At 49.2% G+C, this 15,662-nt stretch overlaps 1 protein-coding gene across 1 annotated transcript in view; it reads left to right on the forward strand.

The window, feature by feature from the left end:
• CFAP100 (cilia and flagella associated protein 100) overlaps positions 1 to 15,341 on the forward strand; it is a 260,512-nt gene extending 245,171 nt beyond the window's left edge. Inside the window, exon 16 of the mRNA XM_069643397.1 lies at positions 15,087 to 15,341. Coding sequence (XP_069499498.1) covers positions 15,087 to 15,200 — 114 coding nt within the window. The 3' untranslated portion in view covers positions 15,201 to 15,341. The remainder of the gene's footprint in view (positions 1 to 15,086) is intronic.
• Positions 15,342 to 15,662: the final 321 nt, after the last annotated feature.

Raw genomic sequence — 15,662 nt, forward strand, 5'->3', positions numbered from 1 at the left:
CAACCCCCAAGCCCACTGCCAAATAAAAAAAAAGCAGAGGGCTGCGGGGGTATCCCCCGCAATACCCCGCTCACTGTACTTTACAGTATAGTGAGCAGGGGTTGTGGGGGGGGACCCTGCAGCTACCTGTAAACAAAAAAAAAAGGACCCTGCGGCGCCAGTTCCCGACCACGGAAGTGAAAGGGAACTGGTGCTGCAGGGGCACAGCGTGAAGAAAAGGTAAGTAGGGTTTGGTTATGTAGGGGGTGTGGGTGGGGATGGATGTGTTGAGGGTGTGGGGTTTGTAGTGAATGTGTCGTGGGTGGGGTGTCGGTATGTAGTGGTTTGCAGTGTATGTTCGCATGGGAAATGTACGAATCTTTTGAGGTGCGTACATTTCTCATGCAAACTTCAGTGACGGAAAAATCATGCAGATCCATACTAGCCATTGTCAAGAACAGCGCCCGGATACCTGAGGGTTTGGTGCGCTTTACAAATTGCAAAAATAAATAAAGTTCCCCTTGTCACAGACTTAAATACATTCCAAACCATTTCTGGTGGTGTGTCTCTGGTGTCATTATTGAAATATTGTTGTTTATTGTCCCCTTTTGTATGGGCTATTACTGGGTCCTTTAGCAGTTCACTGGGGAATCTCCATTTCCATAGTCCCCCACCTATGATACCCAGTGTGAAAGTTTCCCACACCGGGGCGTGATCTGATAGGGAGATGGAGTACACTTCTACGTCCTCTGTCTTGCCCACTAGTCCCTTCAAAACCCAGATGTAATTGATCCTCGATTGGGAAGTGTGTACATGCGAGTAATTCATGTACCCCGGCTGTTGTCCTCTCACTCCTCTCCATACATCGTGATCGTGTAGTGCCAGCATTCCCATTTTTCTTTTAAGTGCTTGGGATGCCCCCGAATGTGCCTGCATACTCCTATCTATCTATCTTGGGATCCCAAGCCATGTCAAAATCTCCCGCCATTATAATTTCCCCTGTAGCAAATCGAGTCTTGAGAGGACCCCCTCAGGAAGCCAACCTGTCCCATATTGGGTGCGTATGTCGAAGCCAACGTTAGCGTGCAGTTCTCCAGTATAAGATTTGGATACATGTATTTACCCCTCCTTATCCGCCAGGGATCCAGCCACTCGTCCTCCTCCCTTATCACTTATCGCTATCAACACTCCTGCCTCTTTCTCCCCTGCATTAGCTTGATATATCTGAGTATACCTTCTCATTTTCAGTTGACCCTTGTCTGCCCTCCTTATGGGTGTCTCTTGATACATCAGTATATCACCCTTAATCTCCCGCACATGTTCCACCTTTTTCCTTTTGACTGGGGTTTTCAGGCCCCTTACATTATATGTGAGTACTTTCAAGGTTTTCATTCTTTTGGACTACTAGTTCCTGCTTATTCCCCCCTCTGACACCTGCATCTGCACCATTGATTCCTCCCCTCCCTGATCCCCTCCCTTAACCCTATCCCCTCACCCCTACTTTTAACGCAAACTCCCAACTCCCCTCTTCTTCTCCCCACACCACTCCCGTCTCCTCCTGAGGAGGGACCAGGTTCCTATATCTGCCCGGCCACATGTCAGCCATCCTGGCCCTCAATCATACCCAGAGTATTAGTCATGGAGATTCCTAAACACCACTCGAGATTCCAATTGCTCCCATCAACCTCCACCCAGGCTGTTATCTATTTCTAATCGTGTGTATATCTCTAGCTTCTCCTCCCATCTACTTACTCATTCATCTGCATATTGTCCTTGTTTCCTTGTCCTGTGTGAGCTGCCGTATCCTGGGATTCTGATGTCTTGCGTTCCCCACCACCTTTTTTTGGGACTGTTTTCCATCGTCCCTACTGTCTGCAACCTTTCTTACTACCACGTGGTCCTCCTTGTTCACCATTTTCTTCCTTCTGTAGATTAAGGATCTGTTCACGTTCCTCGCATGTAGTAAACCTATGTTGACGTCCTTCATATGTGAACCATAATCCAAAAGGAAATGTCCATTTGTATCTGGTCTGATGTATGATTAGAAATCTCACCACTGGGCCCATTCCTCTTCTTTTTTGAAGGATTGTCTGCGCTAGATCCTGGTACAGCTGAATATATTCCCCATTAATCTGTAATTGTCCTGCTGTTCTTGTGTTTATTAAAATCTGTTCTTTCTGTGCATATGATGTTACTGCCACCAAGACATCTCATGGATGTGATCCTGGACTCATCGCTCTCTTGGGGCCCACCCTGTGGTATCTATCCAGCTGTACCTCCATCTCTTGGTCCTCTGTTAGTACTTCTGCGAATAGTTGCTGGACCGTGCTCTTTAAGTCTTTACCTTCTACTGATCTGGGAAGATTTTTAATGCAGACATTTGATCTCCTTGAATGATTTTCCAAGTCCTCACATTGAAGTTCTAAATTGTTTGCAAGGTGGGACAAGTGCTCAACCACTTCATCCGTTTTCTGTCCTCTTCAATATGCTGGACCACTTTCTCCAAGGTATCCGTCCTTTCCTCCAACTTTGGCACGTCAAGTCTTACTTCATGGACCGTCTGCTTCATATCCTCCTTTAGTGTTTCAAACTGTGTGTGGAGGGAGGCCAGGAATTGTTCTTGAAATTCCTTAAAACATCCTTGCACGTCCTCATTGCAGAGTGCCATGGCACCCTTTCTCTGTCTTCCTGTATCTGTGCTGGTATGTTCGGGAGAGCTTCCTCACTCCTTTTTGAGTGTCCCCCATCCGAGCTCCACAGTTGTTTTTTGCTGACTTGATCTGGGGGGTTTGCTAGGTCACACCCACCCCTTACTCTCTATCTTGGGACATATGGACTCCTCCTGTGAATAGCTTTTCTCTTCTCCACTCACCTGTTCCTGTCTGGTGTCTTTAATGGAGCTACTTGCCCAGTTGTCTCTGTTTTTCCCCTTGTCCCTTCTTGTGTGGTTTTTTCCCCTGCTGTTGCCTAAGTGGGTGTTGTGTCCCACTGTTCCTCCTCCCTCTAACTGGTGCCAATCCTGTCCCTCCTGCAGGGTTCCAAACATGCTGTAATCTAAGGTGAGGGGGGCTCTTTTCATGTTGCCCCTACCCCCCTACCTTTATGGGAAAGTGTTTCCTTGGTGGTCAGCCTGTCCCGTTGAGGCCTGTGTTCACGTACCGCTTGCACCTCTTTCCTAGTCGTAAAGCTGTTCCGCACCATTATCCTCTCTGTCCGTTGTTCACCCACCGTGCCATTCACACTTCCTTCTCTGTTCTCGCCGTGGTGAGTCCCGCTTCCTCCGTCTTCGCACTGGCAGCCTCCTTCCCTGCCCTGTGCTCGCTGGTATGTCTCTCCTTCTTTGTCTCTGCATGAGCAACTTCCTTCCCTGCCCGACACTGCTCAGGAAGCCCGCAGAGAACCGTTAGGTTCAACGCTTTCCGTACTCGCCTGCTTCAGTACAGCCTTCTACTTCCATCTGTCCCGTCTCCACGACGCCCGGCCTGATGGGTTGAGCTTCGGTGTTTCAATGTTTTCACCATTAATGGGGTTGTTATGCAGTCGCTCCGGTGCCAAGTCATCTAGAATTCCCGATGCCTGACACACAATTAGGTTCTTTATTGTCTGCTCCTTACTCGGCCCGGTGTGGAGAGAGGCTTACACCCATCTTCTTCTACCGGCCGCCTTCTTGGGGAACAACGTCCTTTCATTGCAGTACGTTTTTTTCACAGGGTTTTTTACCGCAATTATTTTAACGAAACAACCTATTGAAATATTTTTGGCGGGGGGTAGAAAAGTATACATATGGGATGTGGGTGTTTGGGAATAGATCATAACTGAAAGGCAATGGGGGGGTTGGTGGAACCCCCCCAAAAAAAAGTAAAAATCAATTTGATGGGATTTTTCGTTAATAAATTTGTGGTTAAAATAAAAACAGCGAAAAAACATCCTGCGATGAAATGACATGGAACCCTTCTTGGATCTCCCCCTGCTTACATTTCTTATGACCACACAATTTCAAAATGATGTATTGTATTAACCATCCCTTTTGAATTTTGCTATTATCTCTTTGCAAACAGTTCTTTCATTTAACAGTTCTAGCATCTAGTGGGAACTTCTTCAGGGCTATATACTCATAGGGCCTGATTCATGGAAAAGTGTGCTTTCATCCCGCAAAGGAGAGCCATCTGGAAATGGAAGCCTTTGAGAGAGCCTTCCCCTGGTTGACAGGTCCAAAGTTCACAAAGTTCACTTCAGCGCTCTAGCCACATCCAGCGAGTGCAAAGTCCTTTCTGCCGGCGACGAAGGCGAAGGGAAGAAAACAGGCAACACCAAGGGTTCGTTGAGGTGGAAGTCCGACGGCACCTTGGGCATGAAGGAGGGGTGCGTCCTGAGCACTACCCTCGTGTCGTGAAAAGTCAAGTACGGGGGCTTGCAGGAGAGGGCCTGGATCTCTCCCACCCGTCGTGCGGAGGTGATGGCCACAAGAAACGCTGTTTTCCACGACAAGAACTTCAACTGAGCTGAGTGCAGAGGCTGGAACGGAGGTCCCATGAGCTTGGTCAGCACCACGTTGAGCTCCCACGCCGGGGCCGGAGGCTTCACCGGCGGGAACGATCTGAACAGTCCCTTCATGAATTCTTTCACCAGACGATGAGACCACAAAGACGTCCGTCCCATGGTTCTGGTGTATCGGGAGATCGCAGCAAGATGAATCTTGATGGAAGCGTGCGCCAGTCCAGCCTTGGCCCGCGTCAGTAGGTACGGCAGTACTTGAGGAGCTGTAATCCATAGAGGGTTAATCTTCTGTGCGTGGCACCAGACAGAGAACCTCTTCCATTTGTGTCCGTAGCATTTAAGAGTTGAGGACGCCCTGGCCTTTGCAAGAACCCCTCTGCAGTCGGCCGGTATGTCGTAACCTCCAAACTCTAACGCTGCAGGAGCCAGGCCTGCAAGTTCAGCGACTTCGGGTCGTGATGGAGGATGGCGCCTCCTTCCCAGGAGAGAAGATCCGCGTCCACTGGCAGCTTGATTGACGGGGACGCTGAGAAGTCCAGAAGGTCCGGGAACCATATCTGCCTCAGCCACGCCGGTGCGACGAGGATCATCCTGCACTGTGACCTCTTGAGCTAGTTGATGAGCCGGACCAGCAACGGCAATGGAGGGAAAGCGTATAGGAACAGGCCCTCCCACGGGGACGAGAAAGCATCGCCCATGCTCCTCGGCTGGGGAAACCTGCTGGCGAACCTCTGGCACTTGGAGTTCGTCGCCGTCGCGAACAGATCGATCTGGGGTGTGCCCCACCGTCGGAAGAGGCGGTCCACTAGATCCTGCCGTAGTTCCCACTCGTGGCACGAGCGCAGCTCTCTGCTGAGCGAGTCGGCGATGGTGTTTTTTATTCCTGCCAGATGAAAAAGCACCAGAAACATCCCTTGGGCGACGGCCCAATGCCACAGATCCTGCGCCTCCTTGGACAGGGCTGGGGATCTGGTACCGCCCTGCTTCCTGATGTAGAACATGGTGGTGGTGTTGTCAGTGAAGATCCTCACCACCTTGCCCTTGAGGGACGGAAGAAAGGACCTGAGGGCCCAAAACACTGCACGGAGCTCCAGGACGTTGATATGGAGGGACTCTCGCGTGCAGCTTTTCGGTGAGCGCTCTCCACCCTTCCAGGGAGGCATCCGTGGTCACTGTCTTCTGGTGGCCCATGGTCTGGAAGTCCATGCCCGCCGTCAGATGCGCGCGGGTGCCCCACCACCGGATCGCTCGTCGGAAGCTCTCGTCGAGTGTGATCCTGTCCTTGAAGCTGCCCGTCGTCTGGATCCAGCGAGCGTCCAGGAACTCCTGTAACGGGCGCATCCGAAGCCTGCACAGGCGGATGAGATAAATGCAAGGAGACATCATTCCGAGGAGGGATTTGATGGACCTCACCCTGGCCGCGTCCGCAACCAGCATCCACTGCACCTTGCCCAAGATGGCCCTCGTCCTTTCCTCCGACGGCGAGGCCAGAAGCGCCACTGTGTCGAGTTTCGCTCCCAGAAACAGTGTGTCTTGCGCGGGCACCAGGTGGGACTTGGCGTAGTTTATGGAGAATCCCAGGTCCGTGAGTAGTTGGACGGTCCTCGCCGTGTGCTCTGCGGCGAGCTCCCTTGTCTTTGCTCGGATGAGCCAGTCGTCCAGGTAGGGGTAGACGTGGATCCCCTCCAGGCGCAGCTGCGCTGCCACCGGTGCGAGGCACTTGGTGAACACCCTGGGTGCCGACCTCAATCCGAAGGGAAGGGCTCTGAACTGGTAGTGACGCCCTTGGACCACGAATCTGAGAAACTTTCAGTGTCCCTTTAGGATGGGGATATGGAAGTAAGCATCCTCCAAATCCAATGACGACAGGAAATCGCCCTCCTCCAGCTGACCCAGGAGGTGCTGGAGGATGACCATCCGGAACTTCTGTGCCTTGATGAATTTGTTCAGTCGTCGTAGGTCCAGGATGGGACGCCATCCTCCTGTCTTCTTCTTCATGAGGAAGTATCTTGAATAAACTCCGGAGCCCCGAAGCCTCTTTGGGACGAGCTCGATGGCGCCTTTCTTGAGCATCGACTTTACCTCCAAGAGAAGTTGAGGGACGTGATGTTCCTTCCTGGCCACGGGGGGGACGCGCGCCACTCCTTTAGAAACTGGAGCGCGTGACCCTGGGCCAGGGCGTCCAGCACCCAACGGTCGTTGGAGATGGACTCCCACACGCTGACGAAGTTTGTCAGCCGGCCTCCCACCGGGATGCTTCAGTGGGGGCCCGACCCCACGGCCGGTTTAGTCCTGCTTCGACGAGGCTTTGCAGCCTTGTCCTCCCTAGCGACGACGGCGGGGTCCGCCCGACTTGCCTCGTCCCCTGTAGGCTTCCTGTGACGACGAACGGGCCACTTGACGGTAGGTTGAATATCCGCCGCTGGAACCTTTGGAGGCACCCTGCTTGCCTCCGGTGCTCCGAAAGGGCGGCCGTCGTTGCTGGAGAACACCAAGAGCCTGGGCCGTCTCTGTGTCTGTCTTGATGGCTTGTAGGGAATCGTCCACTGTTTTCCCAAACAGGTTGCTCCCGTTGAACGGCATGTCCAAAAACGTCCTGCCGGAAGTCAGTTGCCTTGAGCCATCCACGCCGTCTAAGGCACACGCTATTGCCCAACTGGCGAAATCCAGTGTCAGCGATGTCCGTCGCTATCGTAATGGCGTGGTCCGACGCAACTTCTCCTTCCTGCAAGATCTCTAGGGCCTCCGCCCTCTTGTCGTCCGGTAGGAAGTCCAGCAGGGGGGCGATCTTGTACCACAACTCCCTGTCGTAGCGGGCTACGATAGCCAAGGCGTTGGCAGCCTTAATCGTCGTCGCTGCCGATGAGATGACTCTGCGTCCCATCGTGTCCAATTTCTTTCCCTCGCCGTCCAAGGGGGAGGTTGACGTAGAGGCTGAAGCCCCCCCCGCTTTCTTCCTGGCCGCCGCGGAGACGACCGAGTCCGGGGTCGGCTGTGCCCGAAGGCACAAGGGGGCCGCGTCCGGGACCCGGTACTTCTTCTCGTACGATCCCTTCTCGCAGGAGTTGTGGATGGGTTCTTGAGGAGGGCGAGACCCTCATCCCAGATATCGTCCAGTAGAGGTACAGCGAGGACCGTCTTCCTCTTGGTCTCGCGCCGTTGATAAAGGAAACCTTCCTTCTTCTTCTCTTCCGGGCAGAGCTGGAAAAGCTCGGATGCCCTGGCGATCATGGCATGAAACGATCCAATCTCGTCGGGCGGGGAAGCCCGGGGAGGAGGTGACGACGGAAGATTCTCATCGTAAACCTCGTCGTCTGTACCCGTCGCGACCGTGTCCGTCCCCGTATCAATCCCCACAGGTTGTGGACGGGGAGGAGGGCTGAGCAGGGCGCGATGGTTGAAAAGGAGGTGGAGGATGAATCCTTCTTCTCTTAGGAGGAGGGCTCCCAGAAGGGCCTGGCTCCGGGTCCCCCGTCGGGAGCGGTCCTCCGTTGGTGGTAACGGCAATCTCGTCCTTATCTCTGAAAATAAGGACTGTATAGCCAACAAAATGGCCGCTGAGTTGTCTTGCGGCACTGGTTGAGGGGATTCCGACGGGCGGTCAGGAGCCTCGTCGGCACCCTCGGCGTTCTCGTCGTCTCCTACGTCGGGGTCCCTGGTCTTCTTCCACGCCAATGTCGTAGCTTAAGACTTCGATCAGCTCCTCTTCAGAGGTTGAGGCCGAATCCACGATGACCTCCTGCCCCCCCTTTTTCTTCTCCGTCGGAGGTTTCACAGGAGTCCTGTCGATGGGCTTGAAAGAGGACTCCCTCCGCGGTGGCAGGGAGACTCTGGGCCCCGAAGTCGCATCCACTGGTCTAGCCTCGACAGGCTGAGCCAGGGCCGCCGCAACTGTCTCGATAGAGGCCTTGGCAGGGTGGATCAAGGCTTTCACCACCTTAGGTGCGCTCACCGCCTTCTCCTTGGGGGGAGGGTCACCGCCTCGCTCCCCCTCCAATGGGGCCTTCGAGCTCGACCGTGGTCTCTCCAGGAGCTTTGCCGGTTGCTCGGTCTTCCTCTTACCCGAGCCAGAGCGTTGGCTCGTGGTTGATGACGCCGGGGAGGATGCGCCCTGCCTGGCAACCGTAGAGCCCGACCGTTCGGCGCGCCCGGTGCCAGTGGACTCGTGGTGCTTGGCCTTCTGTTGGGCCCCCGTCGCCGGGGCACCCTCAAAGGTCTTAGAAGACCGCTCGGGCAACTTCTTCTTTTTCTCGCCTGACGGGCTCTTCCCTTCCAGCCAGTTGGTGAGACGCAGATGGCGGTCCTTCATGGTCCGCTCCGACATATTGCCGCAAAACGCACAGTCCTTCTCCACATGCGTCTTGTCCTCATGCAGGCAGTAGAGGCAAAGGGAATGTTCGTCCTCCTTAAAGACATTCTGGAGCTGGCATCCAGGGCAGACCCTGAACAGCTTTCCGGGCGTCGAGCTTCCCTTCTCCTGGGCCATGACCTCCAAAAGCGTGGCTCGACGAAATCTTCACCCTTGAGGGGCGTAGAGGAATCCGACACGGGTCCCCGTTGATCGGATAAAGAAACGGTGGAGCTTGAGGCTCTTTTGACCGAAAAAAGAGAATTTTCCTATGAAAAAAGCGCTAAAACGCACTAAAGCTCGAGAGCAATAGCACGAGGATCCCAACACTTGAACACTTGGCTGCCAGAGGCGGGGAAGAGGGAGATGGCAGTCATTGGCTGTGGTCAGTATGACGCAGAGATCAGTGATTGGTTACTACTACGAAAGACAGATCAGAAACGAAACCGATACTGATTTTTCTTTACCGAAGATTCCCAGCCTGACGACGGGGAATATTCATGAGCATGTGAATCCATGCCAGACCCATGCTGGAGAACAACAGTTACAGGTAAGTAACTTGTTCCATATGTGTGCAGATCTACCCAATGCACAGGCTGCGAGAGGAACACCCATGACACGCCCACACGCAAAGCCATACCAGCCATGGAGAGGGACCTTTGCACATACCTCCAACGCGAAATCAATGCACCCGGATTGCCTGCCTGTGAAACCCACAACCAAGTTCTATCGGAACCCCAATTGCATGCATGCACCTCTATATTAGACATGTGATCTTACCTTTGCACGGCAAATCCCACGCACAAGTGCCTTTACGCCTGCCTTTGGGTGGCGGATTGAATGAGGGTTTTGCGTGGCCTGTTCCCTGCCGAGAGGTTGCATGGTTGGATCCATGAATACTTATCGTTCTGCGCAATTGTGGGCCTGCGAGGGACTGCCTGCGGGGAGTCCCGCATAACGCCCACAATTTTCTGTGTCCTTCCCCATATTCAGAGATCCGCCCCCTTCCAAGCCCTCTGCACATGCCACACCCATGCACTGTGTGGTGTCTCGCGCAAGGCACTCAGCTGCTCGCAGAATTGATCCGGGCCGGTGTGAAATCCACACAAGTCCTGGGAGAGTCCCGCGCAATCGATTCCATGAATCAACGAACAGAGATTTGCGCGCAGAATGGTACACAAATCCACAATTTTCAACGCAAATGATTCCATGAATCAGGGGCATAGTGTGTATATATCTATCATGCCTTATCCGATGTATCCACAAAAAAGAAATTGTATCCTTGAAAACATCACAAAAGACAAAATAGAAAATTGGTCAATATTTTACACTCATAATGGATGTAAACAATCTTCAGTCAACTTCATTATCGTCTTATATCTAAATATCATTTACATTCAACTATCGCAAGGCTATTTTGCAATTAATCTGAAATGTTTACTTTTATAGTCTTCATTGCTCAATATACTATTCATAAAATGTTTTAAATAACATACTTGGTGTCTCCTAAACAAATGTTAGTTCATACATAAATGTTTCTATTTGAGATCTTTGCATATTTTAATATTGTGTATTTTGTCAACAACACTGATTAAAATACATAATGTCTCATACATGAATATTTGGATTTCATTACAGGCTTTGTTCGAAATCTTTCCCCAATTTTGTAATGTTTCCTATTGAGAGAAACAATAACGGTGGATCATAAGTTACCTTGAATCATTTTTATTATTACTAATTATACGTTAGTATTAATATTCCATTCTGTGAGTGATTCTGTTTTTTGTTCTGTTTCACGTTTCGTCTAAAAACTAAAACACAGATATTGGCAGTAACACTACTTTACTGTTTGATAATATTTCCAAAAGAATGAAATTAGGGTGAGTTTTGCTTACGGATTTTGAATCTGAGCATAGGTATTTTGGCACTGGTATGCTCTACTAATCTTTTTGTATTTCCTATTTTCTGTAAATTATTAGGCACCCCTCATTAGGTTATTATTTTTGGAACTAGCTTCCTCTCTGTTAGGCAAGATTGTATGCAGTACCATGTGGGAGACTGCACCAGCCCTGTCCTCTTAGCAATAGTTAACACAACCTTTGGTATAACCATGTACTACACAAGTTGGTAGAGTGACTGTGCAGCCAGGCTTATCTCAAGAGGGGTCACTGTGAGCTGTAGGGTTATCACACAGAGATTCACAGTGACAAGTATCCAAATAAACACTTACTCTCAAGGTTACTTGATTAAACAATTATGTATTCATTTAACAGCCTTCTTTAGAACGGAGCAACATATGTAACACAATAATATACTTCAACACTACACACTCTCAGTTTCGATAAATCAGTAGATACCCATTTGGGATGACACACAGATGCTTCCTACACCCTAAGGTGACTTAAATAAAAAGGACACTGGACATTGATATATCACTGGCACATTTAAGGCAATACAGAGGTTAGTGTTGAAAGAAAATGATAAGGGAATAACACAATGGTTAACAAATATTCTTCAGCAGGGAAGGACTTTTTGAACCGTCCAATGCAAAGAAAATGAACCCTTTCCCAGCTACACAAGTTATCTAATGTGTGACTTTTGTTTAGTTAAATCACAAAGTCAGAGGTAAGAAGAGTCTTTCATGGAGCCAAGACAGCCAGTGTCAGTTGAGCAAAAGTCTAGCTGTCCTGAAGCACTTACTGCAGGTAGGTAAATGTCTTGCACAATGTTTTAGAATTCTTTGTAGAAAATGAAATCACTGTAGGGCCACAAGCTGGGAGGCGTGTGAGGGGCAAAGCTGGAGGCAACTCTGCAAAAGAAACCAAGACAAGTCTCAGCTGAGAGCTAGCAAGGCTACACAACAAGAGGTAAGCAACCCCTTAGTTTTACAGTACCTTTGGTTTGAAGAAATTGGTTCCAGCTGGCTTCTGTTCCAGTTGTATTATGGCAGATCCTGTTGTTCCTGGGCCTCAGTCGTGGGAACAAGAGGGAAGACGTCTAGGGACTCCTGCACTACGAATTGAAGGTCGGCGGCAGCAATGGGGAATCTTCAGATCAGCAGCACTTCGTGGTTTCAGCTTCTCGTAATAGCACCCAGCGGTTCTCGGATACCTTATGGACTTTCCTCGCATATGGGGTCCAGCACTCCGTTGAGGTGGCTCGGGCTCGGTTAGTCCGGCTTCATGGGAGGGTCCGACTTGAAGACGACACACTCTACTCTGGTGTTCCTCTCCCTGGCAATCGGTTCTTGCAGCTGCAATGGAAGTACAGCCAGCTCTGACAGGATTTCCAGATGAGTACGTCTTGGGGTCGATTCGTCCGACCAACCCAAGGGGAGAGGTCATCCTTTACAGGGCTTCTCTAGTCGAGGCGAATTCAGAGCTTCAGCAATGCTGCAGGGCTTCACCCGGAAAACCAACTGTCCAGGAGTTGCAGCAAGCATCTCTTCCAAGTTCTTCTTCTGATTCCTTCGTCCAGTGGTCGACTCTGCATTCCAAGCCAAAAGCCTTGCCTTTTATGCCGGTTTCTCCCATTTATTTGCAGCCTAGCTGTCACTCACACAGCAGGGTGTCTGTCCTCCAAGGACAACCAGCCAATCACCTTTAGGTGCATTCCTATATCCATGGGGATTAACCACAGGGAGTTTTGGGCACCTCCCTCACTTCCTGCCTGCCAGACACGCTGGAGCCAGAGTCGGGCTTCACCAGTGAATTGCGCCAAAGACAAAATGAATAAAGGGACCAAACATGGTTTGGCATGCAGAGTGAATCTCAGGAAGGACCTTTCCAACAGGATATTGCAAAAAAAAAAAAAGAAGACCAGGGCCATTTTGAAAAATATTTGCCCCATCGCTGCTTTACAGCAGCTGCAATTGCAGCCCCTGGTAAAAACACACAATGGTAGACAAATGTAAACCACTGCTACCAGCCATTAATTGTAAAAAGGGTAACATAAAAAGGTTGCATGAGAAACTAGGCAAAGGTGATACTAAGTAACCCATCCAGCACCCTATTGTAAGATAGGGTGTGCTGGGTCTTGAAAGTTCTAATGTAAGGGAAGTCAGTTTCACTTTTCTGCTCTGGGAAACAGTAGTTTTACCAAAAGAAGGTATTTAAACCTTTGGGAAATCTGGAAACTTCCCTGTGCCACTGCACTGAAGGTGCTGTGTGTCACAATGTAAAAAGATGATGCCTACGGAGTTTGTCAGACTCCAAAACCAAAAGAAACAGTGTTGAAATTAATGAAAAATACATGAGAGAGTGGGAAAAAGGTCTCACTCTCTCCAAGTTAGAAATTACAAGTCCTAAAGTCCAGCAAGTTGCTGGAGGTCTCTAAGGTAGAAGGGAATTAGCATATTTCTGAGAATCTTCCCTAACACTCTGCTAAATGCTGGTTTGTAATTCCATCTGTATATAGTCCCAGAAATTGCTGACTTGATTCTATGTCTTTGTGCGGCATGATAACCATATGTGGTCGGCATACTCGTAAATTGCTATTGCCATCTTAGTAATGCAATTTATTTGGAGTCATGAATATGGAAGAGGGACTGATTATAGCTCGACTATCATTCTTGTTCACTACCTTCTTGTATGACCTCTGTTACTGATTGTAACTGGGACCTACAATACCCTATTTTAACGTTTAGCAGAATAAGCACTTCCTGCGTAATAAAAATTATGTTATAGTTAATGGGAGCTCCCTGTTGGCGGGAAAGGAAGATACAATTATCTTTCTTGGTTTGTGGATAAATCGGACAATGGCCCTTATGATAAAAATACACACTGTCATAATAATGCCCTGAAGAAGCTCTAATATGTCATACATTCATGCAGGACATATTAAATGAAACGCATGTCGGCAGGAGATAATGACAAAAACTGGTATGGGCCTCATTACGACCCTGGCAGAACGGGTTAAACGGTGCCGTAAAAGGCTGCGGCGCCGTTCAACCCGTTCCGCCACATTACGAGGTCCCCTTGCGGGACACGTTAAGCACACCTGGGAAAACCAGGCGTGCATACCGGGTCCCGCGAGGGGAAGAGGGAGCAACAACGGGCCATCTCGTAATGGCCCGTTGTTTACTCCCTCTCCCGTTCCCATTCAGCCCTTTGGGGGCTGAAATGGGAATGGGGATGAACCGTGTCCATGTCCTCCAGTGAGGAATTACTGGGCCATCCGAACTCGGAATGGTCCGGTAAGTCCTCACTCCGAGGACACGGACACAGATGCGGTTTTGCCAGCAGCCATACCGCAAATTGCGGCATGGCTACCGGTATAACTTGTAATGAGGGCCAATGTGTTAACCAAAACTTTGAACTTTTGTGGCCATTAGAAATGTAACCAAAGAAGGCATTTATATCCTTGGATAGAGGGAACTTCATTAATAGAGTAGAAAGTCTGTGTTACTAATAACATAATTCTGAGTGTTAGTGTATAATATAATAAAATCTATTGGATTTAAATTAAGGAGCACTAAGTGTTATTACAATTTAATTTATTTGGTTTTTGTGTTGCTACAAATAGGCCCTAAAAGGTATTGAACTGAAAATCCCCACTTGCAGCACTGGCGTCGCAACAAAATCATGTCAAATGTTTTACCACCTAACAAGTTGAATAACAAGAGTGCCATAGAGATTCCAGTGGTACCTGTTTTTGTGTTGTGGTACTTTTTGAGCTGCTGTTTTTCAGCTGGGTTTGTAAGGTCTAATTCCTATCCATGAAATGGGTCTTAATAGGAGATTTGTTTAGATTTTTATGGAAGATGAGGAGAGATGGGGCATGTAACAAATCTGTGGTCACAGTGTTGTAGAGTTACACATTTAAGGTACAACTCCTTCCTTCTTTAGAAGGAAGGAGTCTTCCAGACAAAGCTTCTCTTTGCATCATGGAGCACATGTGCCTCTGAGAGATGATGAAGGTGCTACCAAACATTTGGGGAAATTCCAGTGTGTGGCTCTGGAGCTAAGGCAGACAGTCTTCTTTCCTGGTTTTTAGGATCAGAAGATACAGCAACCTCGACTCAACTCCTCATGCCTCACGCCTCATTCAAATTCCCTTCCATTTTTATTTTTGCAACACACACTACATGGCTGACAACTGTTTAATAAAAAGTACTCCTATCCATAATGCCTGTGGGATATTTATGCTTGTGCAATGTATTTTCATGACAAAGATTTTTCATTAACAATGAACATTTCTACAAGCTGCTGCGAGGGCTAGTGCTGCTGTAGGATGATTTTAATGCTGTGTTCATTTCTTCCAGACTGGGAGGAGGCTGATGGGCCGCTCTGATCCACCTGCTGCTAAACAGAAGGAAGACAAGGATCAGGACAAGATTGATAAAGAAAAAGAAGAGATGCTTTTCTTTTTCAGTTAGTGTGGTAGATCACGATATCTGCCGATGCTCTAATCATGTTAAAGGATAACTGTTGGAAATTGACTTAGGAAATTATAATAATGTGGACTTAATTATGCAATTTGAGAGCCGGATAATATGAACTTAATACTTCACTTTTGAAGAATGGAAGCCATTTCGTACGCTGTTTTTACCAATGATCATGAAACATCTGCAGGATATTATGTGATCCCTAATCAGGCCAGATCTGCCCTAGGAAAAAAATCTCCCTTGACTTTATTTAAGATGACCGCACAATGGCTCAGTTTGAAAGAAGTACTGCAAGTTGCTATACTGAAGTAATATCTGTGCTGTTAGTTCCTCAGCCCCCTTCACGGTATGTCCTTTCTTTTAATCACTGTAGGAAAGGGTACCTAGCATTAGCAGCGCCCTAAGCATGCAAATTCCCACCCACACTCAGAACCTGCTACCTACACATGCCTA

The sequence above is a fragment of the Ambystoma mexicanum genome, chromosome 2p, assembly GCF_040938575.1.
Source record: "Ambystoma mexicanum isolate Mex_15411 chromosome 2p, UKY_AmexF1_1, whole genome shotgun sequence".
Lineage (NCBI taxonomy): Eukaryota > Metazoa > Chordata > Amphibia > Caudata > Ambystomatidae > Ambystoma > Ambystoma mexicanum.